This window comes from Physeter macrocephalus, chromosome 20, assembly GCF_002837175.3.
Source record: "Physeter macrocephalus isolate SW-GA chromosome 20, ASM283717v5, whole genome shotgun sequence".
NCBI lineage: Eukaryota > Metazoa > Chordata > Mammalia > Artiodactyla > Physeteridae > Physeter > Physeter macrocephalus.
In genome coordinates, this window is record NC_041233.1 from 101,851,605 (window position 1) to 101,876,842 (window position 25,238).

Consider the following 25,238-nt stretch of genomic DNA (forward strand, 5'->3'; position numbering starts at 1 on the left):
AAATACTGTATGTTTTCACTTATATGTGGAATCTAAAAAATAAAACAAAGGAACAAATGTAACAAAACAGACTCACAGATACAGAGAAAATACTTATGGTTACTTGTGGTTACCAGAGGGGAGAGGGGCAAAACAGGTGAAGGGGATTAGGAGATACAAACTACTAGGTATAAAATAAATAAGTTACAAGGTTGTAATGTACAGTGTAGGAAATATAGTCAATATTTTAAAATAACTTTCTATAAAGTATAATCTATAAAAATACCAAATTAATATGTTGTTTACCTGAAACTAATGTAATATTGTAAGTCAACTATACTTCAGTTTACAAAATCAAATATTTAGGAATAAATCCAGCAAAGGATGTGCAAGACAGCTTTAGATAACATGGCAAAACATTGCTGAGAAAAATTAAAGTATAAGTAAATAAATGAAACATTATACCATATTCTTGTAGTGAAAGATTCAATACTACTTTTCCAAAAACTACTTAATAGATTCAGTGCAATCCCCATAAAAATTCCAGTGTTTTTTCTAAAGAAATTGATTGACTGATTCTAAAATTTATATAGAATGCAAAGGTACAAAAATAGTCCTGCAATACTGAAGAAGGATTAACAGATGGAATATGAATAGTACCAAATATCAAGAATCAGATTTATTATAAAGCATGGTGATTAAGACAATGTAGTATTGGATCCAAGACAGATAAGCTGACTATAGAAATGACCCCCACATATAGGCTGATCTGATTTATGAAAAAGGTAACATTTCAATGCAGTGGCGGAAAGTCTGTCTTTTCAATAAATGGTGTTGAATAATTTGATATCCATATGTAAAACAAATGTATCTTGATCCCTTCCTCACACCAAACATAAAAATCAATTCTTAGATAGATCTAAGTGTAATAGGTAAAACAACAAAGCATTTAGAGGAAAAAAAATGTGATTCTGGAGTAGGCCCATATTTCTTTTAAAAAACATAAAATATTTACCATAAATTTTTAAAAAATGGTACATTGGACTATATTAAAATTTAGAAATTTTGTTTCTAGAAAGTCACCATTAAGAGACTGAAAAGGCAATGCACAGAGTGGGAGCCGATATTTGCAATACATATGTCTGACAAAGAATGCATACTCATAAAGAACTCCTCCAAATCAATAAGGAAAGCCAGTCAACCCAATAGAAAAATGAGAAGTTCACAAAATAAGATATTCAGGCATCCAATAACCATATGAAAATGTGCTCAACTTCATTAGTTTTCAGGGAAATGAAAATTTAAATCACAGTGAGATTCAACTCTGCATCAAGAATTTTAAAAAAGGTTTAAAAAGAAGACTGACCATATACAGTGCTGACAAATACTTGAAGCAACTGTAGCTCTCATTTATATACTGTTTGTTAGTGTAAATTGGTACAAAAGTTTGGTAAATTATTTGGAAGTATATAGTAAAACTGAACAAATGCATTATCTAGTTCACTTTTAGGTACTTATGCAATAGCAAGGCATACACCTGTTCATGAAATGTTATCAACAGAAATGTTGATGGCAGCACAATTGTGTGATAGACCTAAATTGGAAACTAACCTAATGCCCACCACTTAAATGGGTATTTATAGGTTAATTTGTGTATATTAGTATATTCACACAATAATACAACAACTACAACAACTACACACAACAACATGGATTAATTTTACAACCATAATTCTCAGTGAAAAAAGGAAAAATTCCCAGTGAACAAAGAATGCTTCTCCAAGAATCCACTTATATAAAGCACAGACAAAACTATATATGCTGGTGGATGTCACAAAAGTATTTGCTCTTGGCGGCGGCTGGCTGGTGACTGGAAGAGAGAACAGGGCAAGCTTCCGTGGGCCAGCAATGTTCTCTTTCTTGACTTGGTAATGACTATGTGGGTGTTCTTGGTTTATGAAAATTTATGAAATGGCACACATAATATGTGAACTTTTGTGCATGTATGGTATACTTTAATGAAAAGTTAAAAAAATAAAGCTCACCGTAGCTGTACACGAAGAGTTCACTTGAGAGAAGCAAGAGTCGAATTGGGAAGACCAGTTAGGAGGCCATAGTCAAGAGATGGCAAGAGATGATGGTAGTCCTGTTGGAAGAAGAAATTATAGGCACCGACTACGTACAAAACCTTAACTTCCTCCAATGCTAAAATTTATTATCCCTACCTACGATTATACTAATACCCCTGACTTGATTATCAAAAAATAATATAATTTGAATTAATGCTACAACCCATAGCCTGCTAATTAGCCTCACAAGCCTTCTTCTTCACCAGTTTAATGATAATAGCCTTAATTTCTCATTAATATTCTCTTCCGACTCCCTATCTGCACCACTACTGATCTTGACAATATGACTCCTACCTCTGATATTAATAGCCAGTCAATCTCACCTGCTCAAAGAATCGCTGACCCGAAAAAAAACTATACATCACTATACTAATCATATTACAAATATTTTTAATCATAACATTTACCACCACAGACCTAATTCTATTTTACATTATATTCGAGGCCACACTAGTTCCTACATGCATCATCATTACTCGATGAGGCAACCAAACAGAACGCCTCAATGCAGGGCTCTATTTTCTGTTCTATACACTAATCAGATCACTCCCGCGGCTAGTGGGATTAGTTTATATGCAAAACACCACAGGTTCTCTGAATTTCCTAGTAGTCCAATACTGAACGCAAGCATTACCCAACTCCTGATCCAACGTCTTTATATGACTAGCCTGCATAATAGCCTTTATGGTAAAAATACCTCTCTATGGCCTCCACCTTTGACTACCCAAAGCACATGTAGAAGCCCCCATTGCAGGCTCTATAGTCCTTGCAGCCATATTACTAAAACTCGGGGGCTACGGCATGCTGCAAATTACAGCAATACTCAAACCCCTGACAGAATTCATAGCATACCCTTTTCTTATGCTCTCTTTATGAGGGATAAGCATAACCAGTTCAATCTCTCTACTCCTATCAGCCCTAAAATCACTTATCGCATATTCTTCCGTCAGCCACATAGCACTTGTTATTGCAGCTATTCTCATCCAGACTCCTTGAAGTTACGTAGGAGCCACCGCTTTAATAATCGCCCACAGCCTCACATCATCTATATTATTCTGCCTAGCAAACTCGAACTGTTAGCGAGTCCACAGCCAAACTATAATCTTAGCCCGAGGCCTACAAACCCTCCTCCCACTAACAGCCACTTGATGACTTCCAGCAAGCCTGGCAAACTTAGCCCTACCCCCAACTATTAATCAAATCGGAGAACTGTTTGTAATTATATCAACCTTCTCATGATCAAATTTTACCATTATCTTAATAGGAACTAACATTGTAATTACAGCCCTGTATTCCATATGTATACTAATTATGACACAACATGGTAAATACACACACCATATTAATAGTACACACTTTTTTACATGAGTAAACGCCCTTATAGCCCTCCCCATTCTACCCCTCCTACTCTTGTCACTAAATCCCAAAATCATCCTAGGCCCCCTGTATTGTAAATACAGTTTAAAAAACACAATAGATTGTGAATCTAGTAACAGAAGACTGAGACTTCTTATTTACTGAGAAAGTATTGCAAGAACTGCTAATTCATGCCCCCATGCCTCACAGTATGGCTTTTTCAGGCTTTTAAAGGATAGTAGTTATCCATTGGTCTTAGGAGCCATAAAATTGGTGCAACTCCAAGTAAAAGTAATAAACCTATTTTCCTCTTTTGCTCTGGTCACACTACTTATACTAATCATCCCAATTATAATAACTGACACAGATTTCTACAAAAGTGACAAATATCCATCATTTGTAAAAAAATACCGTCTCATATGCTTTTATTACCAGCCTAGTTCCAACAATAATATTCCTCCACACAGGCCAAGAAATAGTTATTTCAAACTGACATTGAATCACTGTCCAAACCCTTACATTAACACTTAGCTTCAAAATAGATTGCTTCTCAATAATATTCATACCGGTGGCATTATTTGTTACGTGGTCCATTATGGAGTTCTCAATATGGTACATACAATTAGACCCTTACATGAATCGGTTCTTCAAGTACCTACTCCTCTTCCTCATCACCATGCTAATCCTTGTTACTGCCAATAACCTCTTCCAACTATTTATTGGATGGGAGGGGTTTGGAATTATACCCTTCCTGCTTATTGGGTGGTGATAGGGCAAGCAGACACAAACACAGCTGCTCTCCAAGCAATCCTATATAACCTCATTGGAGATATCGGGTTCATTATATCAATAGCATGATTCCTGTTTAACTCAAACACAGGAGACCTGCAACAAATTTTTATACTCGACCTAAATCCCTCAAACCTCCCCCTTGTAGGACTTGTACTAGCCGCAGCTGGAAAATCAGCCCAATTTGGACTCCACCCTTGACTCCCCTCAGCAATGGAGGGCCTCACCCCTGTATCAGCCCTGCTCCACTCAAGCACAATAGTTGTGGCATGAGTCTTCCTACTTATTCGATTTTACCCTTTAACAGAAAACAACAAACTTATTCCAGCAATAGAGCTGTGCTTAGGAGCCCTCACCACCCCGTTCACAGCTATATGCACTCTCACCCAAATGACATTAAAAAATTTATCACTTTCTCCACTTCAAGCCAATTAGGCCGAATAATGGTAACAATTGGAATCAACCAACCCTATGTAGCATTCTTACATATCTGCACACACGCTTTTTGTTTTTTGTTTTTGCGGTACGCGGGCCTCTCACTATTGAGGCCTCTCCCGTTGCGGAGCACAGGCTCCGGACGCGCAGGCTCAGCGGCCACGGCCCACGGGCCCAGCCGCTCCGCGGCATGTGGGATCCTCCCGGACCGGGGCACGAACCCGTGTCCTCTGCATCGGCAGGCGGACCCTCAACCACTGCGCCACCAGGGAAGCCCACACACGTGCTTTTTTTAAGGCCATGCTATTCTTATGCTCCGGATCCATTAGTCACAGCCTGAACGACGAACCAGATATTCCAAACACAGGAGGCCTTTTCAAGGCTTCACCCTTCACCACAACAGCCCTTATTATCGGGTGTTTGGCGTTGACAGGAATGCCTTTCCTCACCAGCTTCTATTCTAAAGACTTGATCATTGGAGCTGCTAACACATCTCATACCAACACCTGAGCCCTGTTAATAAGTCTAATTGCCACCTCCCTCACAGCTGCCTATAGTACCCACATTATCTTCTTCCCTCTATTAGGACAACCCGGTTTCTCCCCCTAACCTCTATCAGTGAAAACAACCCCCTCTTAATTAACTCCATCAAACGCCTACTAATTGGAAGTGTCTGCTGGTTTCATTATCTCCAACAACATCGCCCCAGCCACAGTCCCCCTAGTAACCATACCCTTACATCTAGAACTAACTGCCCTTGCAGTAACCATCCTAGGCTTCGCACTGGCACTCAAAATTAACCTTAACACACAAAACTTAAAATTTATCCACCCCTCAAATACCCTTAAATTCTCTAGTCTCTTAGGATATTTCCCCACCATCATGCATCGTCTACCTCCTTACCTAAACCTATCAATAAGCCCCAAGTCAGCATCCTCTCTTTGGGGCTTAATCTGACTAGAAAACATTTTACCAAAAACCATATCCCTTATTCAACTAAAGTTCTCCTTACCAATCTCAAGCCAAACAGGCCTTACCAAACTATACTTCCTATCATTGCTTATCACTCTCACCCTTAGCATGCTTTTATTTAATTATCATGAGTAATCTCCATAATAACCACAACACCAATAAGCAGCGACCAGCCAGTAACAATCACCAACCAGGTACCATAACTATATAACTCCATAATCCCCATAGCTTCCTCACTAAAAAAGCCAGTCACCAGTATCATAAATAACTCAGTCTCCCAACCCATTGAACTTAAACACAACTTCCACCTCCTCATCCTTTAACATATATAATACCGTCAAAAAACTCTATTATCAACCCTGACAGAAACGCCCCAAGACAGTCTTATTAGAAACCCAAACCTCAGGATACTGCTCAGTGGCCATAGTCATCATATAGCTAAACACAACTAATATCCCCCCCTAAATGAATCAAAAACACTATCAGACCTAAAAATGAACCACCAAAGTTCAACACGATCCCACACCCAACACCACCCCTCACAATCAACCCAGAGCCCCCATAAATAGGTGAAGGTTTTGAAGAAACCCCATGCAAAACTGATCACAAAAATAACACTTAAATACAAAATATGTCATCATCATTCTCACATGGATCTCAGCCATGACCAATGACATGAAAAATCATCGCTGTCATTCAAGTATAAGAACACCAATGACCAACATCCCCAAAACACACCCACTAATAACAATGCACTTATTGACCTCCCAACCCCATCAAACATTTCATCATGGGCCTTCCCTGGTGGTGCAAGTGGTTAAGAATCCGCCTGCCAACGCAGGGGACACGGGTTCGAGCCCTGGTCTGGGAAAATCCCACTTGCCACGGAGCAACTAAGCCCGTGTGCCACAACGACTGAGCCTGTCCTCTAGAGCCCGTGGGCCACAACTACTGAGCCTGTGTGCCAAAACTACTGAAGCCCGTGCACCTAGAGCCTGTGCTCCGCAACAAGAGAAGCTACCACAATGAGAAGGCCGTGCACCGCAATGAAGAGTAGCCCCCACTCGCCACAACTAGAGTAAGCCCGCGTGCAGCAACAAAGACCCAGCACAGTCAAAAATAAATAAATAAAATAAATAAATTTTTTTTACGCCACAACTAGAGTAAGCCCGCGTGCAGCAACAAAGACCCAGCACAGTCAAAAATAAATAAATAAATAAATTGATTTTTAAAAAATTCATCATGGTGAAATTTTGGCTCTCTACTAGGAATTTGCCTGATCCTGCAAATCCTAACAGGCTTATTCCTAGCAATACATTACACACCAGACACAGCAACTGCTTTCTCATCAGTAGCACACATCTATCGAGATGTTAACTACGGGTGAATCATTTGATATATACATGAAAACGGAGCTTCTGTATTCTTTATCTGCCTTTACATTCACATAGGACGTGGCCTCTATTATGGGTCGTGTGCCTTACTAGAAACATGAAACATCGGAATTATTCTACTACTTGCAGTTATAGCTACATTCATAGGCTATGTACTACCATGAGGACAAATGTCGTTCTGAGGGGCAACAGTCATTACAAACCTGCTCTCAGCAATCCCGTATATTGGCACCACTCTTGTCGAATGGATCTGAGGTGGCTTTTTCGTAGACAGAGCAACACTCACACCATTCTTTGCTTTTCATTTTATCCTCCCCTTCATCATCACCGTGCTAGCAGCTGTCCACCTACTATTTCTCCATGAAACAGGATCCAACAACCCCACAGGAATCCCATCTGACACAGACAAAATTCCATTCCACCCCTATCACACAATCAAAGACATCCTAGCCTCACTAATACTAGTCCTATTTTTACCCGACTTGCCAGGAGACCGTGACAACTACACGTCAGCAAAGCCACTCAACACACCACTGCATATTAAACCAGAGTGATATTTTCTATTCGCATATGCACTTCTATGATCAATCCCCAACAAACTAGGAGTCTTAGCCCTATTACTCTCAACCCTAATTCTAGCATTTATCCCAATACTCCACACATCCAAACAATGAAGCATAACATTCCAACCCCTTAGCCAATTCATATTTTGAGTGCTAGTGGCAGACCTACTAACACTAACATGGATTGGAGGACAACCTGTACAACACCCCTTCATCATTGTCGGCCAACTCACATCTATTTTATACTTTCTTTTAATTCTAGTACTAATACCAGTAACTAGCATCATTGAAAACAATCTCCTGAAATGAAGAGTCTTTGTAGTATATCATATTACCTTGGTCTTGTAAACTGGAAGAGGAGAACAACACACCTCCCTAAGACTCAAGGAAGAAGCCCCAAGCTTCGCTGCCAGCGCCCAAAGCTGAAATTCTACTCAAACTATTCCCTGAAATTATAAGACATTTACAGAATTGTTAAGTACTATATCAGTATCAAAACAGCCCATTTTATCACAAACTACTATGTACATCGTGCATACTTCTATTACCACATTAATAAGTACATACGTCTTATACGTACATATTACATTATATGTATAATTGTACATTACACTATCTACCCCATGCTTATAAGCATGTACATCTTATTAGTATTACATAGTACATATAGATTATCAAGCGTACATGGTACATTAAGTCAAATCTATTCTAGTCAACATGCATATCCTGTCCATTAGACCACGAGCTTAATCACCAGGTCACGTAAAACCACCAACCCGCTTGGCAGGTACCCCTCTTCTCACTCCGGGTCCGTAACTTGTGGGGGCTTCTATCAATGAACTTTATCAGACACTTGGTTCTTACTTCAGGGCCATCTCACCTAAAATCGCCCACTCTTTCGCCTTAAATAAGACATCTCGATGGACTAATGACTAATCAGCCCAGGCTCACACATAACTGTGATTTCATGCATTTGGTGTTTAATTTTTAGGGGGGATACTTGGACACAGCTATGACCTTAAAAGGTCTTAACACAGTCAAGCAAATTGTAGCTGGACTTCAATTGAAAATTATTTACCAGCATCAACAATTCATGGTGTGTAATTCAGTCAGTGGTTACAGGATATCAAAATATTATATGTGTATACACGTACAATAGACATAGCATTCCAGTCTCCCCTCTCCCATCTAAAATAAACACCCATCAAAACAGATTAACCTCAAAAACACCCCTATCATACCAATAAACTACTTAGATATTCCCCACCCATACAGACTGACATCTCCCCTAGATTCATTAGCCATTTTATCAAAAATTTAATAGACTGACATCTCCCCTAGATTCATTAGCCATTTTATCAAAAATTTAATACTAAATCCGACAAAAACCGCACAACACAGCCATATAAATACCACCTGTACACAGCAAGTTGATGTAGCTTAAACAACCTCTAAAGCAAGGCACTGAAAATGCCTAGATGGGCTTACTAGCCCCATAAACACACAGGTTTGGTCCCAGCCTTTCTATTAATTTTTAATAGAATTACACATGCAAGTTTCCACACTCTGCTGAGAATGTCCTCTAAATCACTAAGATTAAAAGGAGCAGGTATCAATCGCACTATGACAGTAGCTCACAATGCCTTGATCAACCACACCCCCATGGGAGACAGCAGTGATCAAAATTAAGCCATAAACGAAAGTTCGACTAAGCCATATTAATTAGGGTTGGTAAATTTCGTGCCAGCCACCGCGGTCATACGATTGACCCAAGTTAACAGAAATACGGCATAAAGCGTGTTAAAGAGTAATAAAAAATAAAGTTAAATCTTAATTAAGCTGTAAAAAGCCATAATTAAAGTAAAAATAGACTACGAAAGTGACTTTAGCATATCCTGATTACACGACAGCTAAGACCCAAACTGGGGCTAGATACTCCACTATGCTTAGCCCTAATTGTCATAGCAGGAAGTGTAAAACTGATTTAACTAAAGAAATATAATAAGCAGTTTTCAGAGTCAATAATTGTGCATTCATGATGGGAGCCATTTATCTTGTATAATTGTGTCTAGTTGTATTTAGCTACCTAGATCCTATCAACAAAAATACATACGGTTGATTTGATACAGTATAAAATCTGGAAGTTTTCCACCAGGCATGTGTGTGATCATTAATTTTAATTTAATTTTACAAATGGCCCAAATCTTTGAATTATCCTAGACTCTACTTTTTCTCTCACATCCCGTTTTTAGTCCATTATTTTGGGTTGACATCTTGAAATTCCCCTACTGGTTTTTCTTAAAGCAAAAACGTGATTACAGAATAACCGTGTCTTAGAACACTAAACCCTAGATAATATTACCTCTTCTCCAAAAACTGAGTTTATGACTGAATTTTCTGGGCTCAGTATGTGGTGAGGTTGTTTTAGATCGTAAAGGAATCGGAGAGTATAGCTCTCCAACATTGCAGTGAAGGAAGTTTACACTAGATTTCCACACTAGGCTTTTAAAACTAATAAAATGGAGATAATTCAAGCTATAATAGCCATGGAAACATTTCATTCAGAAACCGCATGATAGAGAATATCTTTCTCATAGGCAAAAAAACCTAGGTGGCATATCTGAGATGGCATGAATTTCCATACATTTTGTCCTTGTGTGAAAGCTATCTTTCTGAATTTCAGTTATGTTGAAGATGTCCCTTAAATCGGATAACTTTTATGGTGTACTTACTATGCTCAAAGAACTTTGGCAGATATTTGGAAAAATATAATAATCAATCATATACCTCAATTTTCAAGAAGGCTATGTGTTTGCATTCTTTTAAAATAGAGATGCAATAAAGGCTTAGAGAATTTAAAAAAAAACCATATATGTTCTACAATGATCCCAGGATAGATACTGTGAAATTAATTGTAAATTGTGCAATATGCATTTACCGGGGGCCGGGGGTGATGAAAGGTCTAATTCATGATAAAATAGTGAACTAATAGTTACTGATTCCCACCCCTCAAAACCACCCTGCAGATGTCACAGAAGAGAACATTTGGTTTATCCCAGAACCTAATATTTAAATATTCTGACCAGTTAGGTGGTGATTGGGTCCTAATATAAGTCCAGAAAATAATAGCCTGGGTAGAAAGGAATGGATAGATCCCCTTGGCAGCTCTTCTGATTATGCCCTGGTTGGATCATTTCTTGTTCCAGCTCTATCTGGTGGCAGAAAAGCAACAGGAGCAGTTCAGTGCTGACTGGAGTTACCAGAATAGCGTGAAGGACATGCTGGCTAATGAGGGGACTATAAAATTCTACATTGTGTGAATAGGGTGGCCACGATGGATTCTTCCTTATCTACCGCATGTGGGTGAATCCACCCAGGGTCGTTTTTCGAAAAGAGCAGGACCTACAGTTGAGATATTAACAGGTTCCCCGAAAGATAAGATCGGTTGGTAGGAGGGAAAGTGTGATGGGGAAGTGTTAGAACTATATCGAATGTCATAAACTCTACCCTAAAGCAAACTCCACCACAATCTCCACATAGACAGAAAGGGCAAACGCTAGGACCCGGATTTTCACCTCGCCTCAGTTACCCTTCCCCCAACAACGCATTAGCCAATTCTTCCAAGGGAATATGAGTGTAAGGGACTAAATATCTGAGAAGCATAATACCATAAGAGAAAGACTTCCAACCAAACGATACATACATTACTTAAAAGCAGATGTGAGGGCTTCCCTGGTGGCGCAGTGGTTGAGAATCTGCCTGCCAATGCAGGGGACACGGGTTCGAGCCCTGGTCTGGGAAGATCTCACATGCCGCGGAGCGACTAGGCCCGTGAGCCACAACTACTGAGCCTGTGCGTCTGGAGCCTGTGCTCCGCAACAAGAGAGGCGGCGATAGTGAGAGGCCCCCGCTTGCCACAACTAGAGAAAGCCCTCGCACAGAAACGAAGACCCAACACAGTCAAAAATAAATAAATAAAAATGTGGGTTAAGAAAAAAAAAAAGCAGATGTGAAAAAGGAAAATAACATAACCCCACTACTCTGGCTACCCTGTTCTCTCGTTGGGGAGCTCCTCAAATTCCTGACACAGAGACGATACTCAGGACCCTGTTCTAGCACCAGGGCTGATGCCTGTCCCGATTCCTTGGGGTCCATATAAATGTAAGTGGACATTTATATGAAAGGCAAACATGGAAACAAGCAGCAGCTATGGTAGATAATTAAATAGCCCATCAAATAGAATTAAGGGGAAAAAATCATAAGGAATGAAGAGGAAGTTATATACAGATAAAGGTGATACTCCATCAAAAAAACAGTTGATCAGAAACACTTGGGCCAGAAAAATATAGTCGTGATATAAAAGGCAACACCTGACAGAATCCCAGGGGAAAATAAATGGATCAAAAGGTATTCTGAGATTTTAACTTATGCTTTCCAGAAACTGCAGATCAAGCAGTTGAAAAATATTTTGGAGGATATCTATATACTGTTATACACTAATAGGTATATATTATTGAGTAAAAACTCTTGGGGAAGATAAGTGTGTAGTATGTGACTTTCATGTAAGAATGTGGGAGAAATATTATGTGTGTGTAGCTTTTTATTTGCTTCTCTTTGAAGAGAAACACTGGACAGGTAAAGACATAAATAAAAATATTAGAGGACAGGGAAGTAAAGTATACACAAAAAATATACAAAAAAATCTAATTATGTATTTTAACGTCTTGATTTTGTAGATATGTATTTTTAAAAAGAAACAGAAGTCCAGGGCTTTCCAAGTCAGCCACGTCAGATCCAAGGGGGAATGGATTCTGTGATTTGATATTCTCTACTGTAATAGGATTAGCAGACGCTGAGAGCCAGGGTCAGGAGTGCCTATTTGTGTGCACTAATGCAGTATGTAGGGGCTGGTCCAAGATTATATGATGAAAAGAAGTCTGACACTTGAATCAGAGTTGAGGGCAAGGATCGAGGGAAGATCCACAGATAGACCAGCTCCAGGGCAGGACCCAAAAGCTATTTGTCAAAGATTTGCCAAGAGTTTAGAGCCCATTTAATGTGGAGGCTTTAAAGAACAGAGCAGAGGGAGATGAGACAGGTGCATCGACATTCTGAGAAACTGGTGCATCAAGCAAAGTCTAACTAGACCTATATGCTAATCAGGAGCAGGTGAGGATGTTCCAAATCTGGCTTTCCTAGAGCTTTAATATGGGTCCATTAAGGACCAAACCAATGCAGCTTGGCTGGTGGGTTCAAGATAAATGAAAAGATCATGAAGGGAGGACTGTACGTATAACTCATGTAAGCAGATCTTGAGGAAAATGGTACATCATTTTTCAAGTTCTAATAGTAATAGGTTAAGTTAAAAAGTGCTTTCACATTCATTCTGTCATGTGAAGCTCAGAAAAACTCAGTCAGAACTCCTATTTCTGTTACCACTTCTTAGATGAGAAAACTGATTTTCGGAAAAGTGAAATGGCATGCTCATAGCTAGTAAGAGGCTGTGCAAACAATGAATACAGTTCTTATTCTTGCTCATTGCCTCTGTCATTAATTTATTCATCACTCATGTCGAGTCCCTAATAAGTCGGGCACTTCTTAACAAGAAGCAATGTTTCCCCCTGAGCAGCCCCCCATACCATGAGGTCCTCTTTCTGCTAATGCTGTATCCAAAAGGAATTTTCTTCTTTGTGTCTTTAACTGTACTACTGGCAAAGAAGAAATGTGCAATCGACCCGTTAAATTCAACTCCAGGGGGTTTCAAGATCTCCATGGGAGGCCAGAAAGCCCATTTATTCAGGGTCTAATTATCTAGCCTTGTGGTTTGATAAGACTCCCTCACCTACACTACCTCTGTCCTCCTGAGGACCAGTTCACTGGATATTAGTATCGTGAAGGAGAGGATATGGAAATGAAAAGGATAGACTTGAAATCCATCAATTTTTCTATTTGTCAGTTGCCCATAAATAAGGATGGTGAGGAGGCAGTTGGGACTAATGACAAAATGAGAAGCTTGGATTATTTGATGATATAAACTATTCAGCCTAACTTCCCCTCTCCCCTCACTGCCATGAATAATAAAGTTGGAGCTTTCTCACAGCCATGTGCCGATTGGCCTTGGATCTTATGTTTTTCTATTCTTTTATATTAAAGATTGCAAAAGCCTTCTCCAACATACAGAACTGTTTTCATGTTAAAATCATTATTTGTTTGCTTTGCTTTAAGTTAATGGGACAGTGAGTGGGTACAGGCTCATCAGAAATTCTGGAAATGCAGTCAATCAGAGGACTAAGGTCTACTAAGCCATATTTTTGTTTAAGATGGGAAAAGAACAGAGTAACTCTCATCGGGATTGAATGAGTAGATTTTTTTAAACTCTAAATGCAGGAAGGAATGAAATTAAAACAATTTCAAGTACACACTGCTTGTAACTGGATTCTAATGGAAGAGTCTGCAAGTTCACTTCAGATGGTAACTCTCAAAATGAGTTTGTTGTTAAAATAATGAATTCCCAAGGAGACCTTGTCAGTGTTGAACAAGTTTCTTTCACAGTATAATTTGATAGAAATATTTGGAACCTGTGTCACAAATAATAGACAATTGAATTTAGAGACATCCACAAAAACTTTATAAAAAATACTGAAGCTAATGCTTTGTTTGGTCTCTGGAAACTGTCTGGAACCTTCCACCAGTTCTCCACTAACAGTGATTCCAATGACAGCCATAAGCGATTACAGTTTCCAGAACCAGTCGTTAACTACTGGTGTCTTTAAAGAAGGCGGCAACTGTTTGAAAATGTTGGGAAGAAACTGTGGTTCCCTAACTGTGCTTCTAAACAGAAGTTCATGTTTGCCAGGCAGAAAATTGCAGCAAGGTGTTTTCGAAGTAATTCCCTCCCCTCGTATAATTCAGACTGCCTGTCAAGCTTCTCTTCTATCTTTTATCCAGCTGGCTCTGTCTTTCCTGTTCTCAATCCAATCTACTGAAAGACTGAAGAAAGAGACAAACAATGGAAAGAAAATAGGCACATCACTCTTCTTTCACTTTTTTCCCCTCTTAAGTCTGATCTCAGTTGAGCAAAATGTCATTACACTTCGGTGTAGTGGGCAAACACGACTAGACCCATTACAGGGGTGTGGACTCAGATACGCTATTCATCACAGACAGAAAGTTAAATAAAGAAGTGCACAGTCTGGAAAAATCAAGATTATGCAGTGTGTCTCCTTGATATATTAGGTAAATACTGAGAAGGGGGCTGCAGGTTAGAAAGAGATAAAAAGTACAGCCAATTTAACAAAACTAATCTATAAGTAACCATCTGTATTGATAGATAGAAATAGATTTCCTCCATTAATGTGACACAATAAACTCCTCACCAAGACAATTAAAATAAAAGCCACTGAAATACAAGAGAACTTTGGGATCTACCACACCACCCCAAACTGTTTGCATCTCTTCAAATCAGTGTTCCACGTGACATATTTTTCATTCCTGATGGGCCAATACATGTTTGTTATAGAAGGTATTTTAAATAGACTTAAGGTATAGAAGTGGATCTATCAGGGTAAAGAAGTATCTTTTTTCTCTTCTCCCTCTCTTTTCCATACCCTATTATTTCCATCATCATCACTCTACTCTTGCCAGTAAATTCTAAAAAGTAGCTAGCTTAGAATAAATGTCATTAGTCCTTACATGAAGGTCAGAGATACAAGTTGTTAGGATGTTTCTCAAAAAGTGTTTATTTCAGGGTCAGATAAATTGACCTTTTCTCTTTACCTCTACATGATGACAGCTGACTGATTTTTTTTTTATTCTAATAAAAGTAGACCAATGTTGACAAAAGCTTAATTAGTCTCTTCAAGTACAGGACAATTTGTAATAAAATTTTATAAAATCAATCTTATATCTATTGGTTAGGTGTCACCTACCCTGATATTTCTTATAGGGATTTGCTAACTACTTTCTTAGTTCTGTATATCATAAGTTAACACATTTTGAATTTTGATTTTTCATTTTTGATGAGTAGTGACGTGTTTATTTTGCTCAGCTGGTTGGAGACTTATTTTCTAATTATTTAATGCCTCCATCCTCTAATTTTTATTCTTTTTCTTCACCTCTCTGCCCCCCCACTCCCTCTCTTCTTTCTTCCCTCCTTTCCTCAGTTCTCTACCTCTTCTTTCTCTTTCCCACACTTCCATTATCCTTTTTTTTTTGTTTTTTTCTTTCTATAATTATGTGATGACTTTGTACTATGTGGCCGCCACTATGCTTGATTCAAGCACAGTTCCATCCTTGAGGAGCTCAAACTAAAACAGTGTTGCAACAGGGGATTATGGAAGGGACTATGTCGCGGGTACTGTGGGAAAACCCAGTGAAAGGAAGGGGCAGTTCCTTGAAGGGGCAAAGGATAGAGCGGAATGATTGAAGATGTTTTCAATTTCTAATTTTTTAAGAGTCTATCAAAGAAATGAGGACATTTTAAGCAGAAGGAAAAATAAACAAGTGTACAAAGATACAAAAATGCATGGGATGTTTATGGAATTGTGAGTAGCCATGGCAAGCTCATGCCAGAGAGGAAGTGGTAGTGTTTGCAGTAGGGGGAGCATTAGTTGTAAGGCAAGATTTATTTTGTTTTTAAAAAATTTTTATTGAAATAGTTAATTTATAATGTGTTAGTTTCAGGTGTACAGCAAAGTGATTCATCTATATATATATATTTTTTCAGATTATTTTCTGCTATAGGTTATTATAAGATACTGAGTATAGTTCCCTGTGCTATACAGTAGGTCCTTGTTGGTTATGTATCTTATATACAGTAGTGTATATATTTTAATCCCAAACTCCTAATTTATCCCTCCTCCCCTTCCCCTTTGGTAATCATGTTTCTTTTCTATGTCTGTGAATCTATTTATGTTTGTAAATAAGTTCATTTGTATCATTTTTTAGACTCCACCTATAATCAATATCATATGATATTTGTCTTTGTCTGACTTGCTTCACTTAGTTTGATAATCTCTGGTCCATCCACGTTACTGAAAATGGCATTATTTCATTCTTTTTAAAATTCCATGTGTATATATACCACATCTTGTTTAAATTTGTGGTAGGCACTGTGAATTTGATCTTGTAGGCAATTCACTCCTCTAAGGGTTTTCAAGATAGTAAATAGAGTGACTTATTCTACTTTAAAAAATCATTTTTTCATATAGTGGATTACAGACTCTTCAAAGAAATATATAAACAAACAAAAAATCTCTTATCTGTGATCCCTTCCCAAGTAATTTTATAAGCAAATAGCCTGGAACCGTGAACCCAGGAGCATGTCCTGCCGGGGGAGTGCCGATGGTTTCACTGGACCCTCCCAAGTCAGGCTGCGGTACCCAGCGCTGCTCAAGGAGGAGATGCACGGTCTGTGCAGATTCACTCACAGCTGTTCTGGAACCTCTAGCTAGGAGTTTCTCAAAGCTCAAGTCCACTCCCTTCAGCATATAATTTGAGAGCATTCTATTTATCAAAATCTAAAATGGCAGGAGGAGACGGGATCCACCGTAGTATCAGAATAAGGGTATTCATTCAATGCATTCTTCCAGTCACCCAAAATGCCGTTGCTTCTTGAGAAAGATTTTGCTTATTTTGTGGTGATTGTGATCCATTTTCAAGTGCACGTGGGGGCAGCTCGAAACATTTGCTATTGAGTGCTGATCAATACCATAAGAAAATTGTGGAACATCTCTTACAAAATTGCGGTCATCTTTGACAGCTTTAGCAGAAAGAGTGGGAAATTGCAGAAAATTGTAAAAAAAAAAAAATGCAGTTAAAATGGTTCACACTTACAGACAACCTCTATCTCAAACCCTGCTATTTATCATTTATTTAATTTCATCTATGATTTTAGCTACTAGTTTAAATTTCACTTTCGATTTTCTCCCTTGTGTTAGGACTCCCTTGCCTCCTGCATCTGGCATCCCAGCAGTGAGCACATACTCATTCCTGATTACCGGGCACTTGGGCAGATACATATTCAGGTCTCCAGCTCTAAATGGGGATGAGTGCTTATTAAAGACTGCTGTTTTATGCACGTATTTTATGATTATTCTCCTTTGATTAAATTGCAAACATTCCAAACTTTTTATTGCTGACAATCTGACCTCCTTTTTAAATTAACTACAGAGGTTTGGTTTATACTAATCAATAAGAACTATTAGCTTCAATATTTGTATACAAAAACAACCCTTTTTAACCTATAGGAAAGTTTGAACTATTATTTGAGAGTTTTTAAAAATAATAATGCAATAGAATCAAGGCTCTGATTTTTGTAATAAAACTCCTTTCTCCTCTCTGGACTTAGAATTGTAATGCTTTTGTCCGCCTATTTGCCTCAATCAAACACGACCTTGCATTACCTCTTATTTTCTTGTCTACTTATCCAAATATTGTGTCATAAGTATTCTTACCACAAGTAAACTGTAAGCTCCCAGAAAGTATGAAATGTACACCATTTTTTTCTAGCTCCCCAAACCCCCAGAAAACCTCATATGTTACTTGGCATATTCTACGTTAAAAATGTTCCATCAGGATTAAATATTTTGAGGAGAAATTTGCCTCTACTCTTTTAGTACATTTAATACACAACTCAAGAAAGTAGATTTGCTTATTATCTTTCTCTTGTAGTTCATATTCTCATTTGCTTTGAGACTTTTCAACTTTGTGTGAGAGAGGAGGAGCCCAATTACTCCTGCAAATAATGGGAAAGTAGATTGAGGGAAAAATTCTATTTTCCAATACATAAATGGGGGTCATCTGCCTTAAAGAGTTACCTATAACGAATTTTAAATAATTGATATAATGCAGTGTAGAAAAATAGAATTTTCAGCAACATGGATGGACCTAGAGATTGTCATACTGAGAGAAGTAAGTCAGAGAAAGACAAATATCATATACTATCGCTTATATGTGGAATCTAAAAAAAAAAGGGTACAAATGAACTTATTTACAAAACAGAAATAGAGTCACAGATGTAGGAAACAAACATGGTTACCAGGGGTAAGGGGGGAAGGAATAAATTGGGAGATTAGGATTGACATATACACACTACAATATATAAAATAGATAACTCATAAGAACCTGCTATATAGCACAGGGAACTCTACTCAATACTCTGTAATGACCTATATGGAAAAGAATCTAAAAAGCAGTGGATACGTGTATATGTATGACTGAATCACTTTGCTGTGCACCTGAAACTAACACAACATTGTAAATTAGCTATATGCCAATAAAAAATTTTTTTAATAAATTAAAAATAAATAAAACATTAAAAAAATAGGCAGAAACATAGGCAAGTAAGAGATGATGTGAAGGTTATTATTAAAAATGGAGCAGAAGAGCCTAGAAAGAGAAGAAAAGAGAGAAAGGAAAATAATTCATTCTGGCAAGAAATGACTTCAAGGCTGACTTTTATAGGAAAGGAGTAAGTTTAGAAACAAACTGGAGGAAACTGAAAGTGATCTTTGATCATTTAGAGAGTAGATGCCAACAAAGTGTTCCTTCTAAAGGAAGTAGTCATAGTAAGGAAAAAATCATCACCTTAAACCTAGAGCTAAAAAACTAGAACTTATAAATTATGAATAATGCCTTATAAATCAGTCAGGGGTATTAGAGAACTAAGAGAACTATACAGGTGAAATAAAATATATATTGAAAAGGAGCTGATGTTAATCCTGAGAGAAAAGTCAAAACAACAACAAAAAACAGGGACTTCACTGGTGGCGCGGTGGTTAAGAATCTGCCTGCCAGCGCAGGGGGCACGGGTTCGAGCCCTGGTCCAGGAAGATCCCACATGCCGGGAAGCAACTAAGCCCGTGCGCCACAACTACTGAGCCTGCACTCCAGAGCCCATGAGCCACAACTACTGAGCCCGTGTGCCACAACTACTGAAGACCCACATGCCTAGAGCCTGTGCTCCGCAACAAGAGAAGCCACCGCAATGAGAAGATGATTTGAGTTGGAATGAATAAGTCAGTAATTCTTTTCTGCACCTATATTAAATTTATATGGGAAATAGGTGGATAGGAAATTATGTATCCTTTTCTGATCTCTGGAAAGATTTTATAGCTATTCTTTTCAGCTGTTTCCTCATAATTTTGAATGATTCTGTATTCTCAAGATGTAAGATGATTTGAGTTTGAATAAGTCAGTAATTCTTTTCTGCACCTATATTAAATTTATATGGGAAATAGGTGGATAGGAAATTATGTATCCTTTTCTGATCTCTGGAAAGATTTTATAGCTATTCTTTTCAGCTGTTTCCTCATAATTTTGAATGATTCTGTATTCTCAAGATGTACTTCCCATAACCATTTATGTCAATAACTCAGGATTTTCCTTGTCAAAGGTGAAATATCCGACTTTGTGAAGGCTGTTGTAACAATTGGCTAAAGATATCAACAAATGCCAAAATGTCTTGAATACAATGGTTGCAAATAATATGTTGAATGTTATCCCAACAAGAGCAAGGGTGGAAGTGAACAAATAATTGATGTAAGCTTAGTGCAAAAGATATAATTTTGAAATTATATGTATGCTTAGGGATATCTTAACATGTGGGAAGAGTATTTTGAAGGTGCTTTTCTTTTTTAATAATTGGATATATTTATATTTAGTTCTGTACTGGTATGAAATAAGAAGCCCTATGATTGTACAGCATCTAAAGTTCACAAAACATTCAAAAGTATCAAATAGAAACTATTTTTATCTTACAAAAATGTTTATAGTAGAAAGGTACTCTGAAAGAAGCAAAAAAGGTACCTGTGAAAATATTTTAGCTAAAATATTTATATATTTTAATGCAAAAAATAGAATTGAATATACTTTCTGTCCAGCAGAATTTGCCCCATAGAGAGATAATATCTCAATTAAAAATACGATATGTAGAGAAGAGTCAATTAAATCTATCAACAGCAAAGTATGCAAGTGGAAATACAACAAACTAAAATGTTTCTGCACACCAAAGGAAACCATCAACAAAATGAAAAGGCAACCTACTGAATGGGAGAAAATACTTGCAAATCATGTATCTGATAAGGGGTTAATATCTAAAATATATAACAAACTCACGCAACTCAAGAGCAAAAAAAAATTCAATTAAAAAATGGGCAGAGGATCTGAATGGCCATTTTTCCAAAGAAGACATTCAGATGGCCAACGGACACATAAAAAGTTGCTCAACATCACTAATCATCAAGGAAATGCAAATCAAAACCACAATGAGATATCACCTCATGCCTGTCAGAATAGCTATTACCAAAAAGACAAGAGTTAACAAGTGTTGGAGAATAGGGAACTGTCGTGCACTGCTGGTGGGAAAGTAAATTGGTACAGCCACTATGGAAAACAGTATGGAAGTTCCAAAAAAAATTAAAAATACTACCATACAATCCAGAAATTCCACTTCTGGGTACATATTCACAGAAAACAAAAACACTAAGTTGAAAAGATAGCTATCTGCAGCCCAATGTCCACTGCAGCATTATTTACAATAGCCAAGACATGTAAGCAACCTATGTGTCCATCAATGGATGAATAAAGGAGATGTGGTATATATACAATGAAATATTATTCAGTCATAAAAAATAAGGAACTCTTGCCATTTATGACAATATAGTTGGACATTTAGGGTATTATGCTAAGTAAAATATGTCAGACAGAGAAAGATAAATACTATATGATCTCATTCATATGTGGAATCTAAAGAAAAAAAAAGCAATTCACAGAATCAGAGAATGGATTGGTGGTTGCCAGGGGTGTGGGGTGTGGGTGGGCAAAACGGGTGAAGGGAGTCAAAAGGTACAAACTGCCAGTTATAGAATAAGTAAGTCATAGGAATGTAATGTATAGCATGGCGATTCTATTCTAGTTAATAATACTCTAGTGTATATTTGAAAGTTGCTAAGACAATAGATCTTAAAAGTTCCCATCAAAAGAAAAAAATTTTTAACTATGTGTGGTGATGGAGGTAAATGACTTGTGGTGATGATTTAGATACACAGGCAAATATCAAATCATTTTGTTGTATATATGAAATCAATATGTTATATGTTGATTAGATCTCAATAAAAATTTGTAATTAAATAAAAAGAAAGTATCAACCATTTCAAAGTTTTTAACCATAAATTGCCTCCTGGAAGAAAATAGCTGACAACGTTATGAAAAAGAAATTATTCCCATCTCCTGAGGCTGATGTTCTCCCGAGAAAGCACTTGGTACGTGGCAGCCCTAAGAAGTTGCCATGTTTGGCTACTCTCCTGTTCTTTTGTACTTTCAGCTAAACTGGAATGCTTTTTTTCTTTCCCTATGGGTCCTGCTTTACCCCCTGGAACAGAGATGTTGTAGCCATTTGACTAGTATTCTCATTTCCATTCAACCAAGCAGAGTCAGCAGAGTTTACAGTCCACACGTAATCGCTCCTGCAGCAGCCACTCAATATAGCTTTTTTTTTTTTTTTTTCCTCCCTGAGGTCTGTATGCTCCTTGCAGGCAGTTTAAGGGGGCACCACACGTAAGATGGAGTCTGCAGAGAAGGGCGCTTTTTCACCATGCTTCCCACCTCCACATTTTTGATAGCATGTAGCCTAGACTTTGACCTATTTTTTAAAATCTAATTCTGAAACTCAAAAAAAATGTCCTTTTTTGGGTGACATTTATCCTAAGTTTAGTTTTTTCATCTTCTATTAAATTGTCTGTCAACAAAAGATAATTTTGCCCTGACATATTCCTAAGAATGATCCTAAACCCAAGGCAGAGGATTTCTACAAAAAAATATCATTCTTTCCCCTATCTTCTCACCAAATTTTACCTGGAGAACAAGAAGGTAATGGAAAGGAAAGAGGGCCAAAAGGGCTTTTTGATTGCTCTTAGGTGACAAAAGATGTGCCCCTATATGGATTACAGTTGGGTCCAAGCACTTTCCTGACTTGTAGGCAGATGAAAGAGAGTATGAGGTCTCCTCAGGAAATATTCAGGTGGCAGTGGTCTGAGATACTGATTTATCCTGGGGGGCCTGATTAAAGTTCTCCCCATTCATTTGAAGGCAGCTGTGACAAAAGAAATGAATGCTAGAAGCCTGGCCTATCAGTCCCAGTTGTCAGATCATCCTTGCTTCCAAATCTCTTGGAAGAATATTCCTACCCATCTTCTCAGGATTCTGAGCCCCAGGCTGTGACAAATGGCTCTACCATAGTATTAAATATAATTTTTTCTCATCACTATTTCATCCCTTACCCTATCTGTAACTATTTAAACTCATTCCCTTCTTTACTATCAATTTAGACTTCTTATAGAGATGAACTTATGGCTATATACATGTATATGTGTTTAACTTTTTACTTTATAATTTCCATTTGCAGACATATATACTTAAAAGTTTAACAGAACTTCTAAAGTTCTGTAGAGCGTGAGGCTATTTTCTACTTTGGACACACGGAATAGGAAAGAGGTGCTTGGAAGGGGACAGATGGAAAGAACAGAATGCACTCAAGCCCACTAATGACGACAGGGAGGGACTGTGATTCTGCCCAGAGAGGAAGATGCGATGGGAGCGGGGACATCTAGAAAAAGTTGTCACATGTACAGATTGGACATAAGTAAATGGGTCCCTCTTTTCTACATATTATTCTCAATCTTATCAATAAAAGACTATACCTCACAGTTATTTTTAAGGCTTTTTTTTTTTTTTTGCTGTACGCAGGCCTCTCACTGTTGTGGCCTCTCCCGTTGCGGAGCACAGGCTCCAGACGCGCAGGCTCAGCGGCCATGGCTCACGGGCCCAGCCGCTCCGTGGCATGTGGGATCTTCCCGGACCGGGGCACGAACCCGCGTCCCCTGCTTCGGCAGGCGGACTCTCAGCCACTGTGCCACCAGGGAAGCCCTTTAATGCATTTTTAATCAGACTGTTTCTATAGACACAGATCCCAGAGAAAACACCCCAGAGATGTCCCTGACTAATTAGGTCAACTGTCCTCTTGCTTCATATGATCTACAATCATATTACTTTATTCATACAAGTCTTCATTTTATTTTATTTGTACAAATTTTGATGCTTATAAGGATTTTAATAAACCATCCCTCTCAGTTTTAGGTTCCCATTCTAAATCTAATGTGTAGGGGGGAGAGATGCTATAGGATACAGTAATTTATCATCTTCACTCCTGATCCACCAACAACATCCTGGATCTTACCTCCTCCCCAGAGATAATATGTATCTGTTCATGGGCATAGTGTAAATGTCAATGAGTATATCAGCTAGATTGTGGCATGGAGGAAAGAGTGTAATTTCCCACCTCACCCCCCGCCAGGCTAGATATGCCTAATATGGAATTAGAGATCTAACCAGATGATATGACCAAAGGAGGTCATCTAAAAGTATCCTTTACCTCAAAATCCCATCGTTTTCTCCCAAATTTTATTGGTGTCTTTTCTGGGTGGTTAATTTAAAGCTCATGTTAAATCATGTGTTGTATGGGTGTATTAGTTAAGGAAATGCTCACTAAGTACTCTCACAGATAAACCCCCAAATATTAGTGGCTCAACACTAACAACTTATAAACGTTAACTGTTCATTCCTCGCTTGTATAAGAGACCCTGATATGTTACAGGTTGGTAAGCTTCCCACAATCGAGTAGGACCCAGGTCAGCAGATGTTCTTATCTTTATAATATGGTTTTGAAAGTTATCTTGGGGGTGTGTTCCAGACTGCAAATGGAGGGAGGGAGGGAGAGAGAGAAGGGAGAGAAGAGAGGAGGAGATATTATGGGCAAGGCCTGTGAGTGGTAGATATAGTTTCTTCCTGTATTCCTTTAGTCAGAACTCAGTAGCATGGCCATCACTTCCGCAACTGCATTCCCAGGAGGAAGGCAAATAGGCTTGATAAATGTTATTTTTCTCTGCCACAATGGAAAAGGTAAGAGAGATTTGTTCATACAAATGCTACCAGAGGTAGGGTTTGCAAGAAAGTAGGTCTGAAGATAGAAGTTTGGTAGGATACTTGGGAAAGTGATCTTCTACCAAGAAAAAAATTTCCCCATCCTCCTATGACACATCTAATGAGGAACATAAAGATAACGAACAGCTAAGACAGAGGAAGAAGATGGCGAAATCAAAGAGGAAGAATGGAGACAGGCGCGGGAAGTTTTCCTGAGGACAACTGTTTCCACTTCGCTACGTGCTCTGTGCTCTCCCTTCTATAGAGAAGGTGTAAGAATCCCAAATGATGGTGAACGCCTGTGTGATAAAAGTCATGCTTCCTAAAATTGAGAAAAAGGATCAGATTTAAGACTCGCCACTGACAAGAGCTACCAGAGGCACTTAGGATGAGCCAGACACTGTTAAGTGCTTTGCTTGTATTAGTGTTTAACGTTCACAACCACCTTATGAAGTACTGTAGTTCTATTTAGATCACTTCTACAAAAATTAAAATTGAGGGCTTCCCTGGTGGCTCAGAGGTTGAGAATCCACCTGCCGATGCGGGGGACACGGGTTCGTACCCCGGTCCGGGAAGATCCCACATGCCGCGGAGCGGCTGGGCCCGTGAGCCATGGCCGCTGAGCCTGCGCGTCCGGAGCCTGT

General features: G+C 38.4%; 1 protein-coding gene and 1 pseudogene across 1 annotated transcript in view; one reads left to right on the forward strand and one right to left on the reverse strand.

Moving 5' to 3' along the window:
* Positions 1–2,036: 2,036 nt before the first annotated feature.
* MSR1 (macrophage scavenger receptor 1) overlaps positions 2,037–25,238 on the reverse strand; it is a 225,271-nt gene continuing 202,069 nt past the window's right edge. The window contains exon 9 of the mRNA XM_055080872.1: positions 2,037–2,125. Coding sequence (XP_054936847.1) covers positions 2,097–2,125 — 29 coding nt within the window. The 3' untranslated portion in view covers positions 2,037–2,096. The remainder of the gene's footprint in view (positions 2,126–25,238) is intronic.
* LOC114484614 (NADH-ubiquinone oxidoreductase chain 5-like) lies at positions 3,473–5,795 on the forward strand (annotated as a pseudogene).